This window comes from Micromys minutus (assembly GCF_963924665.1).
Source record: "Micromys minutus genome assembly, chromosome: 5".
Lineage (NCBI taxonomy): Eukaryota > Metazoa > Chordata > Mammalia > Rodentia > Muridae > Micromys > Micromys minutus.
In genome coordinates, this window is record NC_137974.1 from 86,364,948 (window position 1) to 86,383,753 (window position 18,806).

The 18,806-nt window shown below is 42.4% G+C and overlaps 1 protein-coding gene across 2 annotated transcripts in view; it reads left to right on the forward strand.

The window, feature by feature from the left end:
- The window catches only part of MPP7 (MAGUK p55 scaffold protein 7), a 214,676-nt gene that overhangs the window by 145,032 nt on the left and 50,838 nt on the right, over positions 1–18,806 (forward strand). For both annotated transcript variants that reach the window (XM_080916754.1, XM_080916753.1), the window contains exons 4-11: positions 2,389–2,466; positions 5,020–5,100; positions 14,256–14,387; positions 15,472–15,553; positions 16,444–16,529; positions 17,556–17,630; positions 17,781–17,977; positions 18,433–18,497. In XM_080916754.1, coding sequence (XP_080772880.1) covers positions 2,389–2,466; positions 5,020–5,100; positions 14,256–14,387; positions 15,472–15,553; positions 16,444–16,529; positions 17,556–17,630; positions 17,781–17,977; positions 18,433–18,497 — 796 coding nt within the window. The remainder of the gene's footprint in view (positions 1–2,388; positions 2,467–5,019; positions 5,101–14,255; positions 14,388–15,471; positions 15,554–16,443; positions 16,530–17,555; positions 17,631–17,780; positions 17,978–18,432; positions 18,498–18,806) is intronic.

Here is an 18,806-nt window from a genome sequence, read left to right on the forward strand (position 1 = left end):
AAAGCCCTCTAGCATCATCATGAGGTATGATTTTAAATCCAAATCTTGTTTTTCTGGTGTATTGGGATAGCCACTACTTGCTGTGGTGGGACATCTTATGAACTTGTCTGCCTATTCATTACCCCAGTGAGAGTCAGTGTTTTTTGAATTATTAGAAACCATGTGAAAGGTCACAGGTAGAGTCTATTTAATCTCTTCCAGGTGACTGTTGAAATGCCCCTCCTCCTGGTTTAAAGGCCCTGTGTACTCATGGAGGGGGTTGGCTTCAGTGATGCAATTGTATCTGTTTATTAATCTTCCTTGTCCAAAGTCTGATGATTGAACCTTCATTTTACAAAGTTAACGTTAAACTAGCATCAGACACGAACCCCAGATTCCCTTACAAAACGAACATTTACTTTCAAAATGTATCCAATTGAAGATGACTATAACTTTAAAAAATTGGTTACATATAGAGAAGAACATGATTTTTTTGTTTTGCTTTGTTTGCAACAGTGTTAAAGCACCTGGTTGTCCTCAATCAAACACCTAGAACTTCTGATCCCTACTAAATGTGCCTCCTAAGTGTGAGCCTCCATGTACTCTAGCAGGGAAGCATTCTGAAAAAATGACTGTCGTAAAGCTAGCCAGGTTTTTAATAGTCCAAGTTAGTGGCCTGCGGTTGGGTGTGGCCAAGCAGCTTACTCCAGCTGAATTGTTTTCAAATCACAATTTTATGGCTTCCCTAAAATTATTTCATTTCTTACATTCCTTACAATTAGTGATAAGTAACTTAAAGGCTGTAAAATATTAAATAAATGAATTACTGTGCTCACTCTGGTAATGCCATAACTGACACAAGCCTTCCCTGGTTTCCTACCTCCTCTACCAGATTGCCAAGAGTAACAGGATCTGCTCTCAGCAGGAGTGTCTGGCTAATCAAAATAAAATCTCTCTTGCAGATTCTTACAAACGATTGTCTAGCTTTGACTATAACTAACAGGGAACGGGGGACACACTTTTTTCAAATACAGCAGAGGATGGTTTTCTTTTTCTTCTTCTCAATAATTTATTTTTTTTTATTCACTTTACATCCCTATCACAACCCCCTTTCTCCTCTCCTCCCAGTTCCTCCCTTACAGGTGTCTCCCCTCACCCCATTGCACCCTCCCCTTCTTTTCAGAGAAGGGGATCCTCCCTTGGGTACCACCCCACCGTGGGACATCTATTCCCAGCAGGCCTAGCACTGAGGCTTAACTGTAAGTGAAGATAAGCTAACATGAGTTCTCAAGTGTCTTAAATGCTAAGGGTGAAGGGTTAGTAAGGATGGTAATGTCACACATTGGTCAAAGGATTTACTTACTGTAGTAAATAAATATAGTGATGCATTTTTAAAGATTTTAAAGATTATATTATTTTAATTATGTCTAAATGTGTGGGTATATGTGTGCATGTGGGTATGTGCGTGTGCCGGGACCATGGGGGCAGAGGTGCTGGAGCTGGAATTACAGGTAAGATGCTTTATACGAATGTTGGAATTTGAACTTGAGGCCCCTGTGCAAGAGCATTGTGTACTCATATCTGCTGAGCCATATCTCTAGCCAAGATCTATTTGCTTTAAAAATACATTCTCGTGTTCCTTAGGTCATGATGGGACATGAAAAGGGTTGTTTTACTTTTTAATGCTATTTACTTCTTTTATTACAGCCCCAATTCTGTTCACAATAGTGAAAGTATTTAAGTATCCCATGCTTTGCCAGCAGGCGAACTTGTATCACTGTTTACAGCACGGGCTGTGGGGTTGTTTAACCTCTGTAGTCAAGAGAAATCCCTTAGTTTCTTTGAGCTTTGACTCTGGGAAGTGACAATTGGGTGGGGGGTGGGCAACAAAGTGAGTTGTTTGAACAACCTACTGGGTGAGGTGCACGTGTGCCTGGCTTTAGCAGCTCCCTGAGCCTTTGCAGCTCCTGTAGCCCCTCCCAGCAGAATCGGGGGTGCAGGGGTATGGGGGGGAGTGGGGGGTGTGGTGGGCTGCTATTTACTACTTTGCTTTGTTCATAATGGATGGGGCTGTTGTTTGTTTTGGTTTTTATTTTGTTGTTTTGTGGAGGCATAAGCTACAAAGGGTGCTTGTAGTCTTGAGGCACTGTAGCTTTCAAACAGTGGGTTCTGCTTAGGATGAGAAACAAAGGCTTAGTGTTTTTAGGTGTTTTGTCTGAAGATGGTTTTGCCATTTGACCCTCGGTAGCAGTTGATGGATTGCATACACTTGTCTGCCATCGTCAAGTTGATTTGGACGCATGACTTGAAGATGACAGGGACCTGGTTCTGTTCACAGTAGGGAAAGCGCCTAAGTATCTGCGATGCTTCGACAGCAGGCGAACTCACGCCACTTTCATCTTCTTCCAGATCCACGAAAAACTTCACTGCTATGAGAAGCAGAGTCCGGCGCCCATCCTCCACGGTGCAGCGGCATTGGCTGATGATGTGAGTATGCCTTTCTGGGTTTGCAGGATGGATCACCCATGGCCCTGCCCCAAGTGGGACCCACCCCACTGCAGACAGATGTGTGCGATCCTTGGAGTGAAAACACAAGGAGTTTGCTAATGCTTCCCAAATCCCCCGTCATCACCACGCTCGAGCTTTTTCTAAAGTTGTGCGCGGAGGTCCTCTCGAATTATGCCTTGGTGTTCACGTCATAGAAATTGTGGGCTTCAGATCCTGTGTGGAGAAAAACCGCTTGGCATCGGTGTTCTCTGCAAGTCACAGGATGGGAATGCTTTGCAGAAATAAAGACAAATGAGACAGTCACAATGCTGACAGTACGAAAATGACAGATACTAGGGTAGAAATTGGGCGTATCAGGTCCATAAAAGGCAGGATTGTTTTGTAAAATGAATTATAGAGCATAGTAATGATTTATGGATATTAGACCATTCCAAATTACCTTTGTAACCAAAAAAAAAAAAAAGAATGTAAGAAGCATTTGGCATTGATGGAGTAGTTAATTTCCTGTCTCTATGATTTTATTTTAAGCCTTTGGAAAGGGAACTCGCTTGCTGATGCCCACTGTTTAACTCAGACTCAGATGGATAGAGACCCCACCTGGATAAACTGTGAGGGTGCGGAGCTCAGCAACGCATGCCTTGACGTGTGTAGCAACTGCTACGGCTTACGTGTGGCTTTTCGGTTGTGTTCTTGTTGTCATAAAGCAAACCATAAGTCAGTGTTGTAGAGTAAAATAAACAAGTCAACTGTCAACTTTATATCCTAATATGTAAGATAAAGACCTTTGGACTAATAACCAAATTGTAGCTGACCATCTCTCAGGCACACTTTTCTTGTGTTCTCTGTGGACATGAGTGTGTTTTCACACATGTCCCCCAAAGAAGTGTACTTGTGCAGCTCAGAACCCAGACTTCTAGAAGGTGCGTAAAGTTGTAAAGATAGACCTATGAGCTGCTGCAGTTGCAACTTAAAAGAGCCTTAAAAACCAGCATCAAAACACAGACCCCAGAGAGGTTTTAGAAATGTTGATGTGGAAACTGATTATAAAACCTTTAAAGATTTACGTGTGTGTGTGTGTGTGTGTGTGTGTGTGTGTGTGTGTGTGTACACCAGAAGAGAATGGTGGGTCCCCTGGAGCTGCAGTGACAAGCAGTTGTGTGCTGGGAACCAAATTCAGGTCTCTTGGGAATATCACTTAGTGTGAGAGTGAATTAAACACATTAGAATCTGTGGAGTTATGATAAACCACGGGGCTGCACTAGAACGGCGTATTCTAATGTTAAAACACATGTATGTGGTGTAGTGAGGAGAGAGCTATCTGTGTAGGTTAAATTTGTATCTTAATAAGATTAAGCAGGGTTGATGTGTAATTGATGAGTCTATCAGTTTTCTCTGATTTTGCCTTCTGTGTACACTGTTCTTGTACAGAAAGCTCCTCTTCCTTAGATAAGAGCCACCCTGTCCTGCCAGTGTGGTGGGAACAGTGGAGACTAATGCAGTTCCACGTCGCATTTTAAGACGAGACCACACACATGTATGTATGTATGTATGTATGTGCATATATATATATATATATACACACATACACATACATATACTAATAACCATATATTTTATAATTACAATCTCTTTTTAACTGTTTGAATCCTGCATATGTGTTCGTATAGCCTAAAATTGACTAGAAATCTTGCTGGGGAGGTTTTTTTTCCCCCATATTTACCTTGTTTATAGTTGGCAAATGTGAATTTATATATTATGGGATGTGGATAGTACCCTTGCACACACATGCACATTTCATAAGAATCAACTCAAGGCAGTTAGCTTTTGCCACCTCAACATATTTTTTTTTACAGTGAGAACATTCATATTTTTTACTGTTCTAGAACATGACTGATGTCAAACTTCGAAGTCCTTTCTTATGAACCAACATGTAGGCATCCTTGATGGTTTCAATAAAGTACCGTCTGTGGGTTTTGGTACCAGAATATTTACTGAATAGTTCTGGGTTCATGATTGGCTCATATTTAATAGACTTTGTGGACTGTGGGCAGAAACATAATAAAAGCCACAGGCCATTGACCCTATCAGGAGCGTCCAAGGTCTTTTTTACCCCAGCTCTGAACAGCACAGCTACTGTGGGTTTCTGGAGGCCCTGGGGGTTTCACCACCTCATCCAGGAGCTCTTTTTCTCTTTTTCTCTTTTTCTCTTTTTTTTCTTTTTTTTTTCTTTTTTTTTTTTTTTTTTTTTGTATACTGTCAGTCTGATCCAGTCCTTTTTACAAATGGCCTTTGTCTGTGCGCAGAGAGCCATTCGCAGAAATGAAGTGCTGGGATTTGCGCTCCTGGCAGTAAATCAGAAGGTGAGTTGGCTGATGGGATTACTCCCGTCGCACTCAGCCTGGCCTGGAAAGAAGAGCCCAGATTGATGGCCTGCTTCATTCCCCACCGACTTATCCCATAGCTCTGGAAAGCAAACATTCAGTCCTGACACAGCGAACCTTGTTACTCACATTGATGTAATCTCCCTTGCAGCTGGCTGAGGAGCTACAGAACAAGCCACCAAACAGTGAGATCAGAGAGCTGTTGAAACTGCTGTCAAAACCCAATGTGAAGGTGAGAACACAAGGTGGCTGTGTCTTCTCAAGAGGCCTGTGGGCAAGTGGCTTCATGCTTCCATCTTCAGGCGCACGCATGCTCACTCTAGTGTGCAGCATCCCAACACACCATGTCACACCAAGGAGAGAGAACTGATCCTGGGGTACAAGGTACTTAAGAGTAGTGGTGAAGCTGGTAACGGGGCGGGACTGTAATGGCAAGCCACAGTCAGAGTTGACAAGTGTGATTTGCTGTGAAAGTCAGGTTCTCATTGACATGGTGAATTCATTTGATCTAGTGCTGCAGGACAGAGGCCCAGGGCACATTTTGGCGTGGATTATTCTCTGCAGCTGACTGATGATAGTACTTTACTCTGTTCCGCCTCACGTAGTATCTCCACTTCCTGTTCTTCACACCAATCCAATTCCATGCCGCAGAGCAGAACTTTCTCACGTAGAAACTTGCCAGGCCCAGGCTCTATTGCTTTCACTCCGTCCTGATTTGCTCGCTTATCTTTCCTCCAGATGGGGTGTAGCTGGAGAAGGTGATTCATAGTTTTCCTGCTCTCGGTCTGAGGTTGTGAATTTACAGAAGTTGACTGCGTCAGGTCCTGTGATGTAAACATCTGGACCGGACACTGCTGCCATTACGTATAAATTACTCTCTCGTCTGAATCCCATAATTAAACAAAGGCTATTTTATGATGGTTACTGATAATTATAGGATATGGAGTGGGATTTATTTTTAAATATTATTTGATTCCTTGAAAATTTCATAAGATGTATTTTGATCACATTGATTGCCCACTGTCCACTCCCCCAAGGTGAAAAACCTGATTTTTACCCTCTGGGAGAAATGTCGTTTGGGGGCCATGCTGTATCCACTCTCAAATTTACATTTAAAAAAGATGGTGATGAATCAGAGTGGAAGTAAAATACCCCTGGGGAAATGTGTGAGCTCATGCCTGTAAGGAGTGAGTGGACTATAAGTGGCGTCCTGAGGTTAATGATTCGTAATGGTTGAGGAGGTTACATTTTAATTCTGACGCAGGGAAAGACTGCAGAAAATGTGGCTTGACATCAGACAGTGCTCTGAAGATTGCTTCATTTGGTTTCGTACTGTTACTGTCATCAGCCAGGCAGGGCGAGGTGAACTGCAAGAAGCCAGCTGCATTCCTTCACAAGACTATTGTTCGGTTCGAAAGGACCAAGTTGAAAGCAGTGTTTCAGATGAAAAAGAAAAATAAAATATTTTGCTATTCTATCCAATAGTGTTTGAAGGGCAATTGGCTAACAATACAGACATCGTTCTGGCTAGAAAATGGCATTTGTTTTAAGAGCCAAGTCTTTCCAATGGCATTGTGGTATCAATTAGATAAAGCTTTATTGTGATTGAATCGTTAAACTTCATCATGTGGAAAGTAGGTTAGTGGATGGTCTGTCTCGTTTTGATGTTTATGTGGCAGCATGACCAAACCCTGGATGCAAGGTTAGCATGAAAGTGGCATGCTCAAGAAGTGCACATGGAGAGTAAATGGGAGCCAGACAGCATTTCGGCGAGCCTTGTGACAGTAGCTTTCTTTCCTTGTCTTGGTATTTGACATTGGCCTTGAAGGAATTTACATAGTTACCTCCTCTTGAATGTTACTTTTATGGATAATCCTTTTTAAAAGGTTATCTTTAAAACAATTTTAGGTTTCTGAGAATGAACCCCTCAGTTCTAAGATCTTGGGCTGGGAGATAATAGAATGTGGTATCTGTATTTGCAATTCTGAAGCAGTGTAAACACTTCTTACAATTTTAGTGGATAAGGGAAATTACTTAACTTTAGACTGCTGTTCTGTTGGAATTACTTCATTGACAGTACTGAGGAGAGGCCTAAGATGTATTCCAGACACACCAAGGATTTTTCCCCCTAAACACTTAAAGATTTATTCAATCAAATATGCACGGTCACTATAGAATAACATTATTTAGACCTCTTAGGTCTGCCATCTTTGGGGGTTTATAGCTTATATTTAATAACTTGCAAACAAAATGAGATAGATCTTCACCTAGTCTTTCTTAGATGTGTATTCAATGCCTGTTTTGTGCCAGACTCTAGATATGAATTGTAGAGGATCTGTGTGTGTAATGAAGGCAGTAGGAAATGCCAGTTTGGCTTGGAGGCAGTAAAATGGAATAAATCACCGAGGAAGTGGCTTTGGGTGTGAGGTGGACAGAGGAGGCAGAGATGACCATAGTAGGTTGGGGGCGGAGGGTGAGGAGTAAATGCTTTAGGTAAAGTTGAAGAGCATGTGAAATCTCACCTAAGTGGCTGTAAATCACGGAGCTGAGCTTGCCCTGTGTGGCCTGCGATGCTCGTGCTGTTGTCAGGAGTGTTTCTTTTACTTACCGTGGATGGCTCCTCTGTCAAGGAGATGAACGGTAAGACCGCCCTAGCTTTAAGAAATTTGGATTTCATTCTGAGTGCAGGGGAAGTCAGCGACAAGGATTTAAGTAGAAAAGTGACAGGCACCCTCCTCCTAAGCAGCACAGTGCGACCAAAAAAGCCCTACTGAGGAGAACCAACCGAGAGATTGTGGGAAAGACACAAGGAACATGCCTGTGGCCGGGTCGAGGTGGCCACGGGTCATGTTCAAGGCATAACTTAGTACATATTGTTGGGACCAATGCATAACCAGAGGCAAAAAGTAAGAAAAATCCATATTACAATGGATTCTAAATAGATTCAAGGTGTATAAAACGGACCACAGAAATATTAGTGGGGTTAGAGGTGTAGTTCAGTAGAAGAGTATTTGCCTAGTGTCTTTGAGGTTGGGGGTTGATATCTAAAAACAGATACACACACACACACACACACACACACACGTGTGTGTGTGTGTATGTGTGTGCAGGGGGGTGGAGAGAAATGTTAGTTATAATTTCACAAAATAGAAAAGTGTTCTCACAAGCATGTGCACGAACACAGTTTTTAAAACATCGTGAATACATTATGTTAATACTTAGATATTTATTCTTCATAAGATAGATGTTATAGATAGAAATACATCATAGATAGAAGAGCATCATAGAAGTACAACATAGGTAGAAGTACGTCATAGGTACAAGTCCGTCATAGGTAGAGGTACGTCATAGGTAGAAGTACGTCATAGGTACAAGTCCGTCATAGGTAGAAGTACGTCATAGGTACAAGTACGTCATAGGTAGAAGTCCGTCATAGGTAGAAGTACGTCATAGGTACAAGTACGTCATAGGTAGAAGTACGTCATAGGTAGAAGTATGTAATAGGTAGAAGTCCATCATAGGTAGAAGTACGTCATAGGTACAAGTATGTTATAGATAGAAGTACGTCATAGGTAGAAGAACGTCATAGGTACAAGTACGTCATAGGTAGAAGTATGTTACAGATAGAAGTATGTCATAGGTAGAAGTATGTTACAGATAGAAGTATGTTAGTTGCTCAGCTCTGTCTCCAGCATTGTTTGCAGCGTGGAGAATTTCAAGTAATTCAGAGTCAATGAAAATTATTGAGTGTTGGAAATTTTTATTCTTTTATACTACTTTTGTAAGTCTTCTCTTTGTGTGTGTGTATGTGTGTGTGTGCGCACACACTTGTATATGCATGTTCATGTCTATAAAGGTCAGCATAATCTCAGGGCTTTGTAGAGCATGCTAACTGACTTCTGATTTACTTTGCACCTTGCCATTGGAGTGCTGTATTAAGCACCCACCTGTCCAGTTTGCTTGGGTTCTCAGGAATCACAATGGGTCCTCGTACTTGCACAGCCTGTGTCCATGAAGCCCATCCCCCAGCTCCTTTACATTCTTGTAAATCATGCTCATATAATTAAGCTTCTCACTCTTTCTCCTATATCCCATGGCTGTGAGCTTTCCATAATGAGGGAATAGTTTGTTCTTCTGCAGCATGAACTTTACTTGAGGACTGTGGAAAACAATAAAGATCATGCGCAGTGTTATCTGCTTTGCTTATGGATGAGCGTGCACACACGGCTCCAGTAAAAGCAAATTAGCCTGCATCATCCCCGTGCTCATTTTGGTAAAGCGGTAATGTGATACCCACCATAGAACATGGTATTGTAATTTAGGGTGTCAGGGGAAATTGGGCAGATTAAAAAAAAAAAAAAACTAAAATAAAAAAAAATAAAGATGTGTTTTAGTTTTCCAGAACATTTACTTACCAGGAATGACTCAACAGCCTAAGCATGAAGAATAGATGAAGCTTCATTAAAGGAAGCTGTAGGAAAAGTTGGGTGTCCTTCTGGATCTGTTCTTCCTGATGAACAGGCATTTAATTCTGTGCACCTGATAGACACTCAGACATGGACCTGACTCCAGGGGTCCACGGCAGTAGCAAATTACAAGTCTGGTGTTCAATTTCCTGTGGATGCTTCTGAGCAACAGGCAAACCCATCAGATGTGATCGGTGGTCATGGCACATGGAAACACAATTTAATTATTTAAGTTCTGCATTTTGAGAGGAAAATCTTTATGTTGAAGAATAAAATCACCTCAGTGAAAGCAGGAAAATGGAATGCCAAATGCTTTCTTATTGTCCAAAGTACAAAATGTTGCTAAGCAACAATATTTCTAAGGCAAAGCTGGTAAGCATCATGAACTTGAAATCTATAAACTTCTGTTTGAATTTAGACATGGAAATAAGTCCACCCCTCCCCAATAAGTGGCTGGTGTTGTTAATATTACCCATCATATTGTAACTATTATTTAAACATAATTAGCCATCTGTTGTTCTCAGTGCAGGATGTGGTTGACATTGAGTTGTGAGCATGTCATTGCTGACCCTTTACTGCTCTGGGTAGAGCATTTGCTTTTTCCAAAGGAGGTTTGCTGCTGATTCAGGAAAAACTCCCATCTTATTGAAAGTCTTCTCTGCCGAGAGATATTTTTGCTGGGTATAGAATGCTAGCTTCACAGTATTCTTTTCAGGTATTTTAAATGTGTTACACTGTTGTTCTGTGCATTATTTTATGGCTGATGGAAGTCATTTTCATCTTCACTCTTTTATGTGTAATATGCTGGGGATTTTTTCTGGGTTTTTTGGTGTTTGTTTTTTTATATTTTAGTATTTTCTCATATTTTAAGCAGTTTTGTTTAATGTTTGTTTACATTTAATCAGGTACTTGAGCATGAACATGTTTCTTATTTTTTCACTAAAGTTGGAATTTTTTTTCATATTTTCTGAAAAATAGTCATACTTCTTCAGAGAGCCTAAGTACCTATTTTAGGCTATTTAATATTCCACATTTGCCTATTATTCTATTTTTTATATGGGTGTTTTGTCTGCGTATATGTGTACCATGTGCTCTGGTGGTCCTGAGGGCCGAATGCCCTAGGACTGGAGTCACAGACAGTTGTGAGTCATCAAGCAGGTACTGGAAATTAAACCTAGGTCCTCTGGAAGAACAACCCATACTCTTAACTGCTGAGCCATCTCTTTAGTCCCTCCCTTAATATATGTTTATTATTGCTTCATTTTGGATAGTTTATATCACTTTATCTTCTGCAGAATTACTTTCTCTTTATGTAACTATGGTATATTTGTGTATGGTGGTGCTGTGTGTGTGTGTGTGTGTGTGTGTGTGTCCTTCCCCACATCATATGGAGGTTAGAGCACAACTTTCAGCTGCTGTTTTATACCTTTAACCTTGTTTTGAGGTGGAGTCTTGCTCTTTCTGATGATTCACAGCATGCACCAGGCTAGCAAACTCATAAACATCTCAGTGATTCTACTGTCTTTACTTCGTGTCTCTCCTGGGACTTATGGGGATTAGATAGTCACTACCTCATCTGGTTTTCATGTGGGCTCTGGGAATCCCAAGGTTATCAAGCTTAATTTTACCTACTGAGCCATCTCCCTAGCCTGAAGTAATAGCTTTTAATACATGTGGTGATTTGAGTATGCTTGGCCCATGGGAAGTGGCACTATTAGGACATGTGGCCTTGTAGGAATAGATGTTGCCTTGTTTGGAGGAAGTGGCCACTGTGTAGTCAGCTTTGAGGGCTCCTAGGCTCAAGCTCCATTCAATGTGGAAGGGACTCCCTCCTGGCTGTTTGTGGAAGACAGTTTCTTCCTAGCTGCAGTTGGATCATTATGGTTCTTACAGCACCAAGTCAGCCTGCACTTGCTTCTCACCATGATGATAATGGACTGAACCTCTGTAACTATAAGCCAGCAGCATTAAATGTTTGCCTTTATAAGAGTTACCTTGGACATTTGAAATGTCAATTTAAAAAATATCCAATAAAAACATCAGAAAAGTAAAAAAGGAAGGAAGGAAGAAAGAAGGAAGGAAAGAAAAGAAAGAAAGAAAGAAAGAAAGAAAGAAAAAGAAAAAGTTACCTTGTTCATAGTGTCTCTTCATAGCAATAGAACACTTTGACTCGTTTTTAGCTACTTATACCTCTGAGTAATTTCAGAATTTTGTTCTGTTGCTTTATTTTTTTCATCCCTATCAGCAATGCCTTCTTTGGCATGCCTGGTAAATTTTGATTGACCTATAGTCATGTGTGTTTGATTTTGAGTATAGCAGTGCCCTTATAGACAATAGCTGTGATTCTTTTTCTGTCATTAAGTCACTGTGGTGAGTTCTGGCCCTCTGAGGTTTACTCTCACATTTTGTTCAGTTACAGCCTTTTACATTTGGATTTATTTATAACAGTGCCATATTCCAGGTAGCCCTCCCAATCATGAAGATTCCCCTACACTAAAGACCAGGAGCTGTTCTTGCTCTGTGCAAACTGCAGAGGTTATTGCAGGTTGTTTTCATCTTTTCTCTTGTTGCTAAATAAAATATTTGAAGCTCTTGAAAGGAGAGAGGCAGGGAGAGAGGGAGGGAGGAGAGAGGGAGGGAGGAGGAGGGAGGGAGGGAAGGAGGGAGGGGAAGAAAGTTATTTAAGTCAAAGTTGTAGAGGAACATTCTGCCAAGCCCTGGTTGACTATGTTTGAAAAATGTTGAGCATGTACTGCACACATAGAGAAATTATTTTCTTGTCACCGTCTACAGAATAGTGCAGTACAACAGCCATTCCCATGGTGATTCCACTGTGTTGAGTGAAAGGAGTCTGGGGTGTTTTAGAGCACGTGAAAGATGCACGTAAGCTTGTGCATATCTCAGACTCTTATGTAGGGACTGAGCCTCCGAGGACTTTGATATGAGTGTGGCTCTTGGACTCAACCCTCCGAGATGCAAGGGACAGTTGGTGCACATGTTAGAGTTATTGAAATCGTTTAACTTAAAAATCAGTACTATTTTGCCATCCCAGAGCTTCTGATTTCATGACAGCTGATATCAACAATGGGATCGTACAAAATATCAAATATAATACATGTACAGTTATGCATTTCTAATGTGTGTGTAGGCAAATACAGTGCTGAGGTCACAAAACACAGGAATGGGGCTGGGGATATAACTTGGTGTTTAAATGCTTACACCCCGAGAGCCCTTGTAAAACCAGGCATGGTAGTGTGTTGCAGACAGAAGCATTCAGAAGCTGGTGGCCAGCTAGATTGGCATGCACACCCACCAGAGAACAAGTCTCTCTCCAGCACAGTGAAGGGCCATGGCCGACAGCAGATGTCCTAAGTTCCACATGTGTGTTGTAGTGTATATGTCTGTACATGCACTCACTACACACACAAACAGACAAAGATAAAGGTAAAATAATAAAAGCACACTTTTTAATAAGCCAAGGAGTGTCCTTCTGTAGTGGACGATTTTCGCCAGGCCTCCATGAAAAGGAATTATTTAAGATGAAGAAAGAAGGAGGTGATAGAGGCATGGCAGTGCGAGGTAGACTGTCCCTTTGCACCCCCCCTTGGTGTTGTGCCATGACAGAAGCCATAGAAAGTGCGTGAACTCAGTAGTGTGATGGCTTCCACCAGACTTCACAGAAACGGGTGGTGTAGTTTGCCCATCTCTGAGTTGGATTAGAAAGATGGAAATCAGCTCTGAACGTATTTGGAAAGTATGTTTAAGAAGCTGTGGACTGGATGTTCTGACTGCAGGGAAGAGGAGAGCATGACCTCTAGGACTCGAGCTGGGGTTTGGTAATGCAGCGAGACCTCTCGAATGCATTAATCGGAAACAGGACATGTGGAGTTTGTCGCATTTTCTCCCCTCGTTGATCTATATGAGATGGTGTTACAAAATACTTTTATGTACCCAGTACACAGAAAAGTCAGAAACCAGTGAATAACGGCATTGGCCAGTGCTGTGTTGATAGGAGAATAGAAGTGTACAAACACACATGCACAGGCATATGCATATGACGGAATAGTGTGTATAAACACATTATATATGGAAGATGCCCCTGCCTCCTGGGTGCTGAGATTATAGACATAGGCCACCACCCTTGGTTTACACAGTGTTCAGACTTCATAGACACTGAACAAGCACTGTGTTCCATCCACAGCGCAGGGGGAAAAGTAAAAATGTATAAAACACCCGTATGTCTCAGTGTCATATGAGGACCAGAGTTTAGATTAAAACATGTTATAAAAGGGTGCGGCAGCAACCTATAATCCCAACACAAGAAAGGCACAGAAGAGACCACCCAAGAAGCTGCTGGGCAGACTAGCAGAAGCATCGCTCATCTCTGGGTTCAGGGAAAAGCCCTCCCTCCACAGATACAGTGGACAGGGATCAAGGAAGACGCCTGATAGTAACCTCAGGCCTCCACATGCACACAGTGTGCTCACATATGTATACATAAATGTACATACATGCATGTGTGTTACACAGTTATATACAAAAATGTTTTAAATGTTAAAGAGGACATGGGCAGCACCTGGAGTCTCTGTTGGCTCATTGGCAGCGTGTCTGTGTCTTCCTTTCTTCCAAAAACGATACCCATGACCTTTGCCCCAGCTGTTACCCTAAAGACATCACTAGAGAATGTACTGGTTAGGAAAACATGCCATGTAGATTGATGCCATATGTCAGTGGTACTGGAAGTGGAGGGGCAGGTCCAACGGAGCAGCCTGCCCCGCCCCCACGCCCGAGCCGAAGACGCTCTGCTGCTAAAGGCTTCTTTACAGTTAACACGCCAGCGGCACAATGCTGGTTTGTCTTTGTTTGTGCGTATTTACGGTTGCATCGCTGATGAGTTCTTTATGGACCTTTGGTTTTACAGGCTTTGCTGTCAGTACATGACACGGTGGCTCAAAAGAGCTATGACCCTGTCCTGCCTCCTGTGCCTGACGATATTGATGATGAAGAAGACTCTGTGAAGATCATCCGCCTGGTGAAAAGCAGAGAGCCCCTGGTGAGACTGGTCTGCGTCTCGTCTTCAGACATGGGAGTGTCTCTAAGGGAGCCGAATCACAGCATTATACTTCTCTTTAAGATATGCTTCTTCTGGGGTCACTACACCTTAGAAATTAACGCGACATCTACATCCAGAAGATAAGACTTAAAATAACTAGGAAAAATCCAAATAAACTAATAGGCATTCTATTGCTTTTTAATAGTAATAACCTTGAAATATAATCTACTGACGTGTGTAAGAGAAAATTTAGCATGTAGCCAAGTATGCCTGATTGGAAATTAAATAATGCAGTTGAAAGTGCTGCTTTGGGCTATTCTGGAAAGCTAATTTATTTTAAAATAATGAAGAGAAGTTAACCTGGCATCTAACATTTGACAGTATAAATAGAACTGTTTATTTTGGCATTAGAATCCCTGTGGTGTTAAACCTCAGCAAGGGACCTGTGGCTGGTGGAATAAAGCCCTATTTGCACCCACAGAAGTCGTGTCCTAATTCCCAGAGCCCTGCGTGGACTCTGCTATGGATCTCAGGGAAAACAAACGAAACAAGCTGTCCCTTTGGGTAGTTTGTTTTCATGATGTATGTCTCTGTCACATGTGTGCTTGGTGCATTGATCTTCTGCGATTGGAGGTATAGCTGGTCGTGAACCACCACAGAGGTGCTGGGAATTGAACCTGGGTCTTCTGTAATAGTGCCCCATACTTTTCACCACTGAGTCACCTCTCCAGCCTCCTGTCACGGGACATGTTATAAGGACAAATGAAATGAGCATGTATTCCAAAAGTGAAGCAATCTAAGATGGATGGTTTAAAGATAAAAATGGTTTGCGTGAGTTGGAAGGGATTTAAGATCTTAGGGATCTACAATTGTCCTGAAGCACTACATGGCATGGAGCTTGAGTTTTGTACATTCTAAGGAGTGTCCAGAGGACAGTCGCATGTCTGACATGTTCCCTTTTGTAGTAGTCTCTGGTTTTTCCAGATAAGAGTCATTCCATACCTCTGTCTTACCATTCAGTTCACAAATCTTCCCACAGATGCCTTTTTTCTTCTCCCACCATTTTTTCTTTTTTACTTGAAAGGGTGCTACCATTAAAAAAGATGAACAGACTGGAGCAATCCTTGTGGCCCGAATCATGCGCGGGGGAGCTGCAGACAGAAGTGGTGAGAACGTCTTTACTCACTGAACAAGAATGGGCTCTGTGTGTGCTGAGAGTAATTAAGTGGCCAACAGTCTTTGAAACAATGTAGCAGAACCAAGAATAAGTTGTTCCTCACAGTGTTGAAATGCAGATACCGTAAGAATAAATGGTAGACTTGTCTCCCTCTGTGGTCTTAGCTTATGTGGTCTTCCAAAGTTTTCTCCACAGTGAAAACTCCACAAACCTAATACCTTGGCCATTCTAGTCAAGTGTTTCTACCACAGAGACAGAGCCCTCACCTCCAAGTTACATTATGACCCATTTGCCCCTTCTGATACGAAAAATACACGCTTCTTAGTGATGCAATTAAAAAAATGAATTTACAAATTTTAGGTCCTGGGAGAATAGCTGTAGTTAGAAAAAATGTTTGTTGTGCAAGTATGAGAACCAGGTCTAATCAACAACATGCACATTAAAATCCAAGTATGGTGGCATGTACGTGTCACCCCAGTTCTGGGGAGTTCTAGGGGCCAACAATCATAGTTAGATCTTGGTGTGTTCCAGGCCAGTGGGAGATCCAGTCTCATAAGCGAGGTAGTTTCCCTCTTAAGTTTACGAAGCCAGATTTGACCACTGGTCTGTGCACATACATGCCGACATGATACGCATGGCATCTACACAGTCACACCAAGTAACAACAGTAAATAATAAAAATGATCACTTCCTAAGGTATTAATCATTAGCATCTCTAGACGGAGACCAAGGTCCTGCTACCTGCTTGTGCCGTAGCCGTCATTAGAGACATGCAGAATCGAAGCATGTGAGGTGTGAAGGCCTCCTTTTGTTGCTGAAGTCACTTGTCACAGGGTTGTTGTGTGGCTCTGCTCACATACTGGGTGTTTTATTTGTCAGGTCTTATTCACGTGGGTGATGAGCTGAGGGAAGTGAATGGGATCCCAGTGGAAGATAAGAGGCCCGAGGAAATAATCCAGATTTTGGTAAGCTGTTAACCCCTTTCTGTGAGTCTAGGTTTCCCAGCCTGATTCGGATTCAGCCCGTTAGACTGAGAGGACTGACCACATACTCAGAGTGCTTCCGTGTTGACGGTCAGTGTGTTCCTTTCCAAAGTGCAGGTGTGCGGCAGTGACGCCCTGCTGCTGTGTCTTGAGGGTGGGATGTGTAACAGTAACTATGGGGTTTCTGGCCAGTGTGAACATGGCGTCTGGCCTGCTGCTCTTTCCGCCCCACTCTCATCGCAATCAAACTGGAATGAAGCTGTTCTAAGCATAGGAATTGTTCAGTCTTAAGTTCAGGGTTTAGCGGTAAGAAGGAGGCTCCTCTTTCTACACAAAAATGACAAGCCTTTAGCAGTAGAAAGATGACTGAGCACCTCCAACAGGCGTCTTTGAAGATGTCCACCAACAGGGAGTCTGAGGCAGTCAGCAGGTGTCTCAGGGTGTAATTAAACAGGAATAGACATTCAGTCTGCCTTTACGTCTTCCCGTGGATTTGTCGTACACGCTGTTTACCACCAGAATAAAACAGACCTGACTGTGCGCAGCTGCTTTTCTAGCACACATTGCTGCCACATGAATGTTACTCATACTCATAACCACGGAAAGGACAGTATCTGGCATCAGGGTCTTATTTGCCAATTATGGGTGCCCGTGCTTTAGTGCCAGCATCTCATCCTCTTGTCATCTGATCTGGGCGTCGCCTGTTGCGCTCAGTTCAAGCCTCATTCATTATTGTGCGCCCGTGTCTGCTTTGATGTGACGTAGCGTGGATGGTAGTAGATGTGCTGATACCTTAAGTGCACAGGTTGTAAATGTGCAAATGTGATCTTGAGCTCACTTGACATGCTTTAGAGCTTTCTAGTGTTTCCAGAATTTCTACAAACTTAGTTTTCTGGCTTCCTCTAAGTAGAATGCCAAGACTGTAAATTCCTAGCGTGTTTAGCTCCCTACCTGTCCTGTGTTCTCCTTACCTCCAGCACTGACCTTTTCTTTGATCCTTGATACCAGAGTCAGTCCCAGGGAGCAATTACATTTAAGATAATACCCAGCACCAAAGAGGAGACACCTTCTAAAGAAGGCAAGGTGAGTCTGTAAAATATTGTTTGGGTGGGTGACTTAATGTTATTTTTTTCAACCAATACATATCTCCTTTGAAAACTACCATTTCTTAAGTCTAAGTAGCAAGAGTGCAGACAGACACATTTACCTCTCCATTTTCTCCTTCCCTCCCAGGTATTTCTCAAAGCCCTCTTTGACTATGATCCTAAGGAGGACAAGGCGATTCCGTGCAAAGAGGCAGGTCTGTCCTTCAGGAAGGGTGACATTCTTCAGATTATGAGCCAAGATGATGCCACATGGTGGCAGGCTAAGCATGAAGGTGACACCAACCCCAGAGCGGGCCTGATTCCCTCTAAGCACTTCCAGGAACGGTGAGCCACCAGCCCAGCACAGTGACCTTTCTTCAAATGGCTTTCCACTTCCTGCAGAATATCACAGTAGCACAGTTATCGTAAAAATGAGCTTCAAACCGTGCCTGCGAATATCTCATCCCATGGGTTTGGATCCGGAGCTCTGCTTTGTCTAAGTCTATGAATAATGACCAAAAGTAATACGACAGCACCAGGTCCTCTTGGGGCTCTGCTGTGGAACCAGCAGACACTTGCACATTAATATCTGGGCGTGTGCTGCAGAGAAAGATGGAAAAGAGACGAGTCCTTTCAGGAATGGAGGGGTAATTTACAAGAGCGGAGTTAGTAAATATGAAGAGATTATCTTGAGGTTTTTTTTTTCAAGGTCATTCTTAACGAATTTCATATTTTGGTGCTGTGTTCACCTTGAACCTGGGCTGAAAGTTGATAGGCACATTGACCTTTTCTTCCCCCAGGAGACTGGCTCTGAGAAGACCAGAAATAGTAGTTCAGCCTCTGAAACTTTCCAACAGGAAATCATGTAAGTTTGTTAATAAGAATGCGCAGTAACCCGATCCTGCTGTTGGTTTTTGACTGTTAAAGCAGGTGCTCTGGGGAGGAGGGGGTCATGGTATCCTGCAATAGCTCTTGGGCCATCATTTCTCAGAAACCTAACACAGAAGTAATTCACAGTAATGTGATACCTTCGCAAGAAAAAAAAATGTGGTAAGTTGTTCATTGTGATGTGCAGCTCACAATCCTTGCTGGTCCTTCGTCAGAAACTTACTGACAGCACAATTCTGCTACCCCACCCCGAGCCAGGGAGTCCGGGGTAAATGCTTCTCAGTAA